This window comes from Prunus mume, linkage group LG4 (assembly GCF_029339155.1).
Source record: "Prunus mume cultivar Tortuosa linkage group LG4, ASM2933915v1, whole genome shotgun sequence".
Classification (NCBI taxonomy): Eukaryota; Viridiplantae; Streptophyta; class Magnoliopsida; order Rosales; family Rosaceae; genus Prunus; species Prunus mume.
The window spans coordinates 7,365,370-7,377,567 of record NC_142701.1 but is presented as its reverse complement, the minus strand read 5'-3'; the positions used below and the strand labels follow the sequence as shown (position 1 = coordinate 7,377,567).

General features: G+C 37.1%; 1 protein-coding gene, 1 non-coding gene and 1 pseudogene across 2 annotated transcripts; 2 read left to right on the top strand and 1 right to left on the bottom strand.

Annotated features, from left to right (window-relative positions):
• Positions 1–489: 489 nt before the first annotated feature.
• Positions 490–685, bottom strand: LOC148917815 (U2 spliceosomal RNA). The gene has a single exon (XR_016126535.1). It is a non-coding gene; the product is annotated as a U2 spliceosomal RNA (small nuclear RNA).
• A 4,752-nt stretch (positions 686–5,437) lies between these two features.
• Positions 5,438–7,613, top strand: LOC103328335 (uncharacterized). The gene has a single exon (XM_008230728.2). The coding sequence runs from the start codon at positions 5,762–5,764 to the stop codon at positions 7,523–7,525; it is 1,764 nt and encodes a 587-aa protein (XP_008228950.2). The 5' UTR covers positions 5,438–5,761; the 3' UTR covers positions 7,526–7,613.
• A 1,024-nt stretch (positions 7,614–8,637) lies between these two features.
• LOC148917814 (pentatricopeptide repeat-containing protein At5g18950-like) lies at positions 8,638–11,064 on the top strand (annotated as a pseudogene).
• The last annotated feature ends 1,134 nt before the right edge of the window (positions 11,065–12,198 follow it).

Genomic DNA, 12,198 nt, shown 5'->3' with positions numbered 1-12,198 from the left:
TTCCTAGTTGAAATTGATACAATTGGGAGACTTCACCATTTTAACCTCGTAAGGTTGATTAGATTTTGTGCATAAATTTCATCCACTATATGAATATATCACTTGAGGGGTCTTTAGAAAATTGGATTTTCAAGATATTGGAGCAGCAAATGGTCTAGAATTAGATTTGGAAACTTGAAAGAAGACATAGCCAAAGGGGCTTATCCGCATGATATTCTCTTGGATGAAATTTCAATGCCAAAGTTCCAGATTTTGGGCTGTAGAAGCTAATTGTAAGAGATGGGAATCAATTGGTAGGAACTCCAGGGTGCCTTGCCCCTGCTAATAGTCAACTGTTAAAGCTTTGGAATTGTTCTTATTGAGATAGTCACAAGAGGTAAGAAATGGGTATCGCTCAAGGTCAAGCCTATTTACTTCAAATGTTGCAGATAAGAGCTCAGGAGTACCTCACAACAGATTTCATTTTATGCCAACTTTGTACTAGATTTGGTGGGGTGCGCCAGGCCCATGCAGTAGTGCAACACTTGGGCGACGCTCGAGAGCCCCGGTAGCAAGCTACCGTAGTGGGTCCTCCCCCTAAAGAAATTAATTTAATATCGTGTGGGCCATTGGCCCACGTATCAGATATTAAACTGATAAGAACAGATACTACACTTGATCTTAGCCAAAAGGCCGAGAAAGGTATGCTTTTTCTCTAGTTTGGTTTCTGCTTTTATACACCACTTCACCAACGCACTTCTCTCCAGCAGCCGATGTGGGATATGAAACTTCATAATGTTTTTTATATTACTTTTGAAATTATATATTATATACTTTGTGATGTTGAGAAGGACCAAATTGGAGGAAGAGGAAGGCAATAATTTTGTTGAGCAAGTTCTTGGAATGGCAATAATCAGGAGGTTTTGATCACATGATGAAATTGCAAGTTGCCACAGAGAATTTCAAGGGAAAAACTTGGAACTCGAGGTTTTGGAAGAGTTGGGAGCCTACACTATATGAATTAAGAGCAGTTGTATTTTCAAGAGATCAGAGCAGACAAATGGTATAGAATTGGATTGGGAAACTCGAAAGAAGATTAAACTTAGACATATATAGCCCAAGTATTGGCTTATCTCCACGAAGATTGTTGGCAGAAAATAATACATTCTGATAAATAAAAAATGCCAAAAAGTTTCTGATCTTGGGTTGTCCAGGCTATTTTGCAAGCGATGAGAGCCAAGTTTTATCCTTGTTGGCAAACAAAATTAGAAAATCATAAAGGTGGTGATGTGAAATAACAAAATACGAGAGTAGGTTATTTATTTCTTCTTTTTCATGCTTACTCTTTCAATAAAACTTATCAAATGCAGACAACCTATCTATGAAGGTTGAAATTGCTTTCACTGCTCCCAAAGCACCAGGTAATCAATCTTTTAACCATGGTGTTACTCTGCAAAATTGACACTTCAGACTTCATTGACTTAAGCATAAGAGATACTTCGGTCAGTACCATATTGGTGCCAAGGTCCTTACAGATCTTCTTGTCTTGTAGATACGCTCTAAGTTGCCAAAGGAACACTGAAGCAGCACTTGAAGAATTCATTCCCCTTTTAAGTTTACTTCAGTTTTGAACATCAACAATTGTGTTCACTTTGGTTTTTGCCTTTCGACCTATGCACCATTATTTCTTTATGGGTCAAGCATTGCATCCACTAGTTTTACAACAAATGAAACTCTCTTCTTTGTTTTTTTAAAGGCTATTGGCAACTTTTTAAACATTGTTTCAGTTATCAAAGTATAGTTTACCTCTTCCAACAAAAAAAGAGAGTATAATTTACCTCAAAAGTTTGTCTATGCCCACAGAGCAGTTCCACCCATTTGTCATGGCAAAGGGCAAAAGTAAGTAAGTACAGTTCACATGAGTAGTGTCTACCTTAACAATTTTGTATTTACTTTCCCACCCATTGTCACGGCAACCCAAAGACAATCACTATTCACATGAGATTAATTTTATTTATACTTATGATATGAGGATAGGTATTTGTTGAGGCCCAAAAAAGTTACGGGAAGCCCAAAGACATTTAAAGCCCAATATAACATATATTGTCAGTCATGCGTTAATTCAAGCTGTATTTTGGGATTTAATTCATTAAATAAATATAGAAATAACGTACATGCCATGCCAAACTAATAATATATTTTTCTCATGCCAATCACCGATCAAGCTCACATGAACCCAAGTCATGTGGTTTACGGGACTTGCATGACGGATTGTAGTGTGGACGGTTATGGAGGTCCACAAGGCCCACGGAAGCTCTTGGATAATAGAGACTTTGGGCTAGCTACTTGGGAGCACCAAAGTCCAAGCCCATTACTTAGAGTTCTCCAATGTGGGTGAGCAAATGAGATATTTTTCAAGCACTTCCTTTTACCTATAGGAAATAGTCATTTTCCAAATACCTAGCTTTATCCATTGGAAACAAGCTTTTTCCAGTACTTCCTATTACCCACTGGAAACAAGCAGTTTTGTGCTTCCTTTACCCATAGGAAATAATCAGTTTGTGGTACCTAGATTTACATGCTGGAAAATAGTATGCCCCAGTGCTCCCTTTTAACCACTGGAAATATGATGGTTCTAACACCTCCATTTACCTATCAGAAATAAAGGAAAACTCTCACCCTCTATAAATTGGCATTCATGGCTTAAGCAAAAGGAACCAATTTTTCTTCGGCCAACACTTCTTACTCATGCAAGCATCCCAGTAGCCATCAACCCCTTTTAGTTGTTGCAAGTTTCTCAGCAACCATGAGAACTCACCTTTCCTTAGTTGTTGCTAGTATTCCAGTAGCCTTCACAGTCATTCCTCAGCCATCACAACCATGTCTTCTACTTTCTCACCCTTGAAATCCATCATCTTCTCCATAAAGCCTCACCAAGCATAACTCCAAGCTTTTCTTTCCTTCTGTGCTTTAAACACCATAGCCTTCAAACCTCAAGCTTTTCCTTACATCATCCTTCTCTTGAAACTCTTAAATTCCCATAGCTATAGCCACACACAACAAATTATCAACACCAAACTGAAATATATCAAACACCAAGCCGAGCACATGCATTCTCATTTGCTAAACTTGTGGGTCTTTAGCTCCCACACTCCAAGCTCTCATGCCAAGCTCATATAATCTCATATCAACATCAGCAAGTCATCTTCAACTCTTCGTCGAGCTGCCGGAAACATTAACACAAAATACGCAGTTGCTTTGGAAGAAGAACAAAGTACTCCCCTAGGACTTGCTTCTCCCTCGGGGTACTTTGGGCCTAGTTCTTGCTAACTCAGAAAAAGGGGCATTGAAGGCTTGATTCATCACTCTATGGCGGTCCAAGAATCAATAAGCTCGGATGAGCCCTCCGACGAAAAAGACCCCAACAGTATTCATAAAAAAAAACAATTTGATAAGAACATTCCTAGGTAAACAATGTATTTTATTTCAAAGTTCTTTCAAATTTTTTTTTTTCAATTTTTATTACATAAAAATTGGTAGCCATTGGATGGAGAAAAAAAAATTGAATTGGATGCCGTAGGAGCCGCCACATGGCGCACATGACTGTTGGAGATTTCTTTGCTGGATGAGACGCGTGCTCGAGAATAATTTATTTGCTAACGTCAGCTCCTTCAATAGCACATAGGGGCTGGTCTTGCCTGATTTTGATGGAGCCCATAAGTTGCCATGGCTAGTTTTGTTGGTGTGAGGGTCTTTTTCAACCTAGGTCCCTTTTTGCTATGGCACAAGCAATGGATGGAAGTGCTTTAAGGATCATTATTTGGCTCGTGGGCTGAAAATGGTAGTCTGAGGCCTGATGGGCTAAAGCCCAGCCTGATGGTTAGTCCCCCTCGGTTCAGCTTGTTCTAAGATTAGCTAGGGCTTGGGTTTAGGATTTGAAACCTTTGCGGCCCATTGTCCTCCCTGAGTAGGCCCACCTATGGCCTAGCCAGCCCGAGAAGGCCCACCCATGGCCCGATTAGTTCGGCCCGAGTAGGGTCTTCCATTATCTTTTTTTCATCCCAAACATTTAAGTAAATGTCTTGTCTTTTTACTTTAATTTATTTTTATATTACTCCATTTACTTAAGTTTACAATGTAAATAAGGAAGTACCCCTCATTTGAATTTAACTAAAAATAAGGAGATTCACTATTATACCCAATATAGGGCCCTAAATTATTATTTTTAATTAAAAAAATCATATATGAAATGGACTTTAGAAATACACTCAAAGCCCATTTACAATATAACAACGAGGCTTTTAACTTCTTATAAATTACAAAACTGCCATCGATTTCTTAAAACAAGTACAACCCCAAAATCTCATAAATAAATAAAAAACCAAAACACTCAATAATGCATTAAAGTAATTTAATAATCAAAATTAATTCAATAAGACCAGTTGTCATTTTTTGGGTTTGTTTATAGAAATTAAATGGTGTAAGATGTATCTATATCATTAATGCTAAGTGCCCGATTGACATTGCTTATTTGGAATGATAAGTGATTTTTTAAAAAATTTTGGGAAGCCCATCCCGTTTGGTAAACAATGAGAATCACTTATTGTTAAAAATTGTTGTAAGAGAAAGTTATAAGGAAAAACAACTAATGAGGTGCTTTTATTTTCTGATTATGCTGGAATCGATTTCAAGCAGTATTGAGTTTAATGATTATGCGGGAATAAGTTTACCAAACGCCAAACTGTTTTGTCTCATAGCTGATTTCGATAGCGATTATTTTACAACACAGAATGCCAATCGACCCTAAGAATGCTAGCAACATTCTCTCTAACCGTCTCTTTTGGACCTTCTCCTTTTTTGCTTGACATGTGTTATTCTCCTTACACTTAAAACAATGTCATTAATATATTATATAAGCTAACTTTTGCTTTCCAAGTTTACCTTTATTAAATGTATTCAATTTATCCAAAAAAATTTTAAAACTTTCTTACTATCTTATTAAATTTTTTTTAACGTCAATTATTTTTTTTTAAAGAAAATATTTACTTTTAAAAAAAAGAGGAAATGTCCTTTTTTTATTAATAAAAAAAAGTCTAAACTTGACGTTAAAAAAAGGGATATTTTCTCTTTTTTTTAAATGCATACATTTTCTTAAATAAAAAAAATTGAAGTTAAAAAAAAAATTAATAAGATGGTAAGAAAGTTGTGAATTTTTTTTAGATAAATTGAATACATTTAATAAGGGTAAACTTGGAAAACAAAAGTTAGCTTATATAATATATTAATGACGTTGTTTTAATGTAAGAAACACATGTCAAAGCAGATGAAAGTCGAAATGAAAGGTTAGAGAGAAAGTTACTAGCATTTCTCTTGTCAAAATTGCCATGAACTTTTTTCCTTAATCCGAAAATTGAAACTTGAACCATTGAAAATGATAATAATTGGGTCCTGTCATCCTCCAACGCTCAATCTCTTGATACACTACGTGTTGTTTTTGCCAAAAGGGGTTGGCGTGTACTGCCGTCTGCCTGCCGCTGTCCTGGGTAGTAGACAGAGACGATAGATTCGGGAAAACCCTGCTCCAACCGGTTGGTTCGCTTATTGACGCCGTGGATTCCCTCCACAGCCTGCACAGCTCTGCTTCAAAGCAAAGCCCATCTAATTGTATGTAAAAGTTCCCACTCGAACCTTTTTTTCCCCAACATTTGTTCAGTGATTTTGAGCATCATTTTCAACATCGACTCAGAGTATTCAATTCATAGCTAGAAAGAGCAAAAGGTTCATGGCCAGAGCTCCATCTTCAATCTTAATCTTCCTCCGCCAAAACCCTCGTGCCCGCCAAAACCCAAATACCCAAATCAGATACCATACAACAGAAACCAAAGAATGTGACTTTACAGAAGTTGCCCAACATATTTGTAAGATTATTAGAACAAAACCCAGATGGGAGCAGACTCTGCCCTCTGAGTACCCTTCTTTCAATTTCTCTGATCCCCAGTTTTTCACCGAGCTTTTGAAGCTCCAAAAGAATGTGCTTTTATCGCTTCGATTTTTCTTCTGGTTGAGCTCTCATAATGGGTTTTCACCCGACCCCATTTCGTGTAAAGCGCTTTTCAGTGCCCTCGTGGAGGCTAAGGCCTGCAATGCTGCAAAATCTTTTCTTGAACATACCAGTTTTAGCCCTGAGCCTGCCTCATTAGAAAGTTATATTCAGTGTCTTTGTGAGGGTGGATGTATTCAGGACGCGATTGATGTGTTTTATAGGTTGAAAGAGGCTGGAGTGTGCCCTGCTATAATGACTTGGAATGCGGCTTTGTCGGGTTGCCTTAAGGTTGGGAGGACTGCTTTTGTTTGGAAATTGTATCAAGAAATGATAGAATGTGGTGTTGTAGCAGATGTTGATGTTGAGACTGTTGGGTATCTCATTCAAGCTTTTTGTGCTGATAACAGGGTTTCAGAAGGTTATGAACTTCTTCGACAGGTTTTGGTAAACGGACTAGTCCCTGAAAATGCTGTTTTCAATAAATTGATATCTGGGTTTTGTAAGGAGAAGCAATATACTAGAGTATCTGAACTCCTCCATACCATGATTGCAAAGAACCGTGTCCCAGATAATTATACATATCAGGAGGTAATCAATTGGCTGTGTAAGAAAGGAAAGGGGCTTGAGGGTTTACGTGTTTTTAATGATCTTAAGGATAGAGGCTATGCTCCAGATATTGTCATGTATACGACCATGATTCATGGTCTTTGTACAATGGGTTGGCTTGGGGAAGCTAGGAAGCTGTGGTTTGAGATGATTGAGAAGGGATATCATCCAAATGAGTACACATACAATACGATGATTCATGGGTATTGTAAGATTGATAATTTTGAAAAGGCCAGGATCTTGTACAAGGAGATGCGTAATAAAGGTCATAAAGAAACCACAGTCAGTTACAATGCAATGATGACAGGGCTGTGTTTACATGGAAGAACCGACGAGGCATATAGATTGTTCCAAGAAATGCACCAGAAGGGTATTGTTCGTGATTTGATAACATACAATACTGTAATCCAAGGTTTCTGTAAGGAGGGCAAGATAGTAGAAAGTATGAACTTATTCCGAGAGCTCCTGGCTCAAGGTTTACAGCCATCAACTTACTCATACACCCCACTTATTCAAAAGCTTTGTCAGGTTGGAGCAGTACAAGAAGCAAAAGGTTTGTGGAATGATATGAAGAATATAGGTTTGGAACCAATTGTCGGTACTCATGATTATATCATCATTGGGTTGTGTGATCAAGGAGATGCTGCAGAGGGAATGGAATGGTTCATAGAAATGTTAAATAGTAAACTTAAACCAAAGCAGGAAACATTGGGAAGACTGGTTGAATGTCTCACACAAAGAGATAGGTTGGATGATTCTTTACTTGTTTTAGAATTTATGTTTAGGACAGGTTATGCCCTGGAAAAAGGCATATGTCATTCCCTGGTCAATAAGCTTTGCTGGGAGGATAACCATTTTGTTGAAACATGCCTAGGGGAGATCTTAGGAGGAAAGTGATGTTTCAACTGTTTTTGAGATGTTCCTTGTAACTTGTGTAAGTTACTAATAATTAGAAATGCATAAATGATTTTTCGCTTCCTTTCAATTATTTTACAGCTAGTAATCATTTTGCAGTGTGCTTTGTATGATTATTTATTGTGTTATGAAATTTGTTAATGAGTAAGAGGCCCTTTTTTTTTTTTTTTTTTCCAAAGACTTGAATGAAAGTTACAAAAACCCTAAGTCTGAGTAAGATATCACAAGTGGGTGCCACGAGTTTAAGATCAGTGGGTACTCACTCGTCAAGGGTATGGGAATCGTCAAGTACATTGGGCCCTATTCATTTGTGGCCGGTGGCTATACACAGGCTACATATTTCTACCCAGATGGCAAGAGCGTCGAGGCCAATGCCCCATCCGTGTCTTTCTTCATAGCTCTGGCGAGGGAGGGCATGGACATTAGGGCTTTGTTTTCGGATCAGAGAGAGAAACAATGGCACAGGGTGTAGCCATTTTCTGAAGAGGCTCCACGGTGATCCCGATACGCTTAAATACTGTGGAAGCATGTGGTATGCACTGAAATTTTTTATTTAAATGCATAGTTTTATTAATACATATATATATATATATATATGTATGTATGTATGCAATTATGTATGCATGCATTGGATTCTGATTGCAAATATCTGTTTGAAAGTGAGGCTTTTGGTGTTGGATTATTTAGTACATGATGGTATGGTCTGTCTCTGATATGCAATGTTGCATGTTTGTTGAGTTAATATTAACTATGCTGATAGGGATTAAAGGCTTTTTTTTATTTTTTTTTAACCAATTTAAGCTGAATAGATGGTAAGCCGAATGCAGTTTATTCCTGATGCGGTTATCAAACTGGACTCCACTCTACTCCACTCCCCTCTCACCAGCCATTGTCAAATGCTTTCTTGCTCTTTCTAAATTCTTTAGCTGTCGTCGCTGGTTTCTAAACTTTCCATGATCTTCGTTTATTAATCAAGTTGGTAAGCCTAATAGATGTTTCTTTGTTCAGATCTGTATAGTTTTCTTCTTTTCCCTGGGCACATAAGGCGGCTATGTATATTTGAATACCTCTGAAAAAAAAAATGATACCATACAACAGAAACCAAAGAATGTGACTTTACTGAAGTTGCCCAATGCATTTGTGAGATCATTTGAACAAAACCCATGGGAGCAGACTCTGCCCTCTGAGTACCCTTCTTCAATTTCTCTGATCCTCAGTTTTTCACTGAGCTTCTGAAGCTCTAAAAGAATGTGTTTTTATCGCTGAGATGTTTCTTCTGGTTGAGCTCTCATAATGGGTTTTCACCTGACCCCATTTCATGTAAAGCACTTGTCAGTGCCTTCGTGTTGACTAAGGTCTGCAATCCTGCAAAATCTTTTCTTGAACATACCAGTTTTAGCCCTGAGCTTGCCTCATTTAGAAAGTTATATTCGGTGTCTTTGTGTGGGTAGATATATTCAGGATGCCATTCATGTGATTTATAGGTTGAAAGAGGCTGGAGCGTGCCTGGCTATAATGACTTGGAAGGCGGCTTTGTCGGGTTGCCTTAAGGTTGGGAGGACTGATATTATTTGGAAATTGTATCAAGAAATGATAGAGTGTGGTGTTGTAGCTGATGTTGAGTTGAGACTGTTGGATATCTCATTCAAGCTTTTTGTGCTGATAACAGGGTTTTGGAGGGTTACGAACTTCTTCGACAGGTTTTGATAGATGGTTTGGTCCCTGAAAGTGCTGCATTCAATAAATTGATTTCTGGGTTTTGTAAAGAGAAGCAGTATACTAGAGTATCCAAACTCCTCCCACCCTGATTGCAAAGAACTGTGTCCCAGATAATTATACGTATCATGAGGTATAATCAATTGGCTGTGTAAGAAAGGAAAGAGGTTCGAGGGTTTACGGGTTTTTAATGATCTTAAGGATATAGGTTGTACAATGAGTTGGATTGGGGAAGCTATGAAGCTGTGGTTTGAGATGATTGAGAAGGGATATCATCCAAATGATTACACATACAATACATAAAGGTCATAAAGAAACCAGTCAGTTACAACGCAATGATGACCGACAGGGCTGTGTTTACATGGATGAACCGATGTGGCATATAAATTGGTCCAAGAATGCACCCGAAGGGTTTTGTTCGTGATTTGATAACATACAACACTGTAATCCAACGTTTCTGTAAGGAGGGCAAGATAGTAGAAAGTACGAACTTAATCGGAGAGCTTAAAGACTTGAATGAAAGTTATGAATACCCTAACTCTAAGTAAGATATCACAAATTGGTTCTTTAGCTGTCATCGTTGGTTTCTAAACTTTCTATGATCTTCGTTTATTAATCAAGGTGATATGCCTAATAGTTGTTTCTTTGTTCGGATCTGTATGGTTTTCTTCTATTCCTTACGCACATAAAGCAGTTATGTATATTTGAATACCTAAGCTAATGGGTTTGGAAATATGCTCTAGCTCTATTCTGTTACCGTATTTTCAGTTTCAATACGTACTTCTTAATTGGCTTCTGTCTAAGTTATTTTTTTTTTGTTACTTTTCTCTGGATGTTAAAGTAGAATTAACTCAGATTTGTATGCTACTTTTTTGTGTTTGAATTTGTTCCCCTTTGATGCAGTTTTCAGATATCTCTAAAGAAACTCCATATCCTCTAGACTATGTTGCTTTCTACATATCTCTGATGAAATATGTTGAAATTTGGGTTTTGTGGATTGTTCACTTCTATTGAAATGCAGCAGTCGTGTGCTTGGGCGTGTCCTGCATATGTAATTACTTTTGTACAGCTTTCAAATTTTTGCAGAATTTTATTTACCATAGTTGCTAAGAAAATAACATTTATTGTGTAAAATTTTGTTTTACGTTGACATCTACTCCTTGCTTCATCTTCTTTTTTTTACATAATTAATTTCTTATAGTTCCGCAAAATGATTGTGCTTAAATTTCAATTGTTTTCATTCTTCCACTGTTGTAAACCATCACTGAGTTTCGTATTCTCCTATTTGTGGCTTTGTTTTGTTTAGATTCAGTAATCTAATTCATAGTCTTATAAAGACAAGTTCTAGCATTTAAAGTTTTTGAGTGTGCTATAAACTTTGTGAAAACTATAAACTTTGTGATAGACGGATGACCATACTACCTTCAACTCCTAAGAATGTACTTTTACTAACATTGTGATGTATCTGAACTCGACTGGAGGATGGGTTGAGGAAGAAGATGAAGGGTGAACGCTATTGTTCGTTATGTTTCTGCTTCTGTAACGGATCCATACCAGACACTGCAGATGCAACTTTGTGCCACTGACTTGATGTCCTTAAGGCCTTTAGATAGCTTGCCTTGCAGCCTTATTTATTTGATTTTGAATCATTTATGTTGTTGGCCAGGAAAACAGACGTGCTTTTCTTCTTTTCTTAACAGTTGTGAGTTTTAATTTTCTGTTTGTCATGTGATATATAGAGGAAGCAGTTGGAAAAGTATAGTTTCACCGAATCAATGAAGCTTATTGCTGTTCTCTCTTGCAAAGGATGAGAGAATATATGTAGTTTCAGTTGAACTAAACTAGGAAAAATATTGTGAACTCTTTTAAAGTTGGTTATAATTTTTACCGTAAAAAGGTCACAAAGTAATGTAATCAGTTGACAAATGTTTTCATAATGTAGGCCGGTTAGGATGAATTGAGACGGTATTAAATACATCATTATCTTTAATATATTAAATACTTTATTTTCCAATGAAGCTCTGACCATAGTTGCACTTAAATTCGAATACTCTTTCCGCTTAGACTTAGAGGTGCAAGGTCAAATCCTCTTGAAAGAAACTCAAGTTGCTTTTGTATGTAAAACGAATACAGATGGTCTCTTTCATGCTTTTCATCCTTGTATTCATTCTCCCTTGGAAAACATGGCTTCCAAATTTCTTAGGCAGTGAAGCAATTAGAGCACTTCCACCATAATAGGCTGGTCCAGGCAGGACAGGGCCTAGGCCCTCGAAGCACTTCCAGCACGCAAATGCAAACCAAGCAATCGGTGGGGGCCACCAATCCAGGCACGTTCAAAGGCAAATCTAGCTCGCTCTATTACATGAGGACTGGTGACGTCAGGCTGCTGTGAACGCAAGATTTTGAATTTATTTTACCATCGGTAAAATAAATTCAAAATTGTGCGTTGATGCCAACCTTGCTTTTCCCCAACTGATAGAAGCCACATGGCACTTCCTGACGGGTACGATCTAGTCTTTTTACTCCAATCCAACGGTTGCCAATTTTTTGTGGAAAAACAATTGAAAAAAAAATACAAATTTATAAATAAACCCAATTCTAGACATGTATTTATAAAAAAAAACACAAACACTATTTAAACATATAAACACATCCAAAATCAATCCCAAAGTCAACAATTGTATATTTTTTGAGTGTGTTTATAAATGGGTTTTGAGTGTGTGTAATGATGGATTTTGGGTGTGTTTATAAAGTGTTTTGGGTGTTGGGTTTTTTTATAATTTCAGCTCCCATTTTGGGTGTTTTAGTAAAACTCCCTAAAAAAAAATCGAATTTGTTTTTATAAAAAAAATACCAAAAAATTCTGATTTTTTTTTTCTATAAATACCTACTAATATTCTTCATTTTCAATACCAAATCTTCACACAAATTCTTCTCCT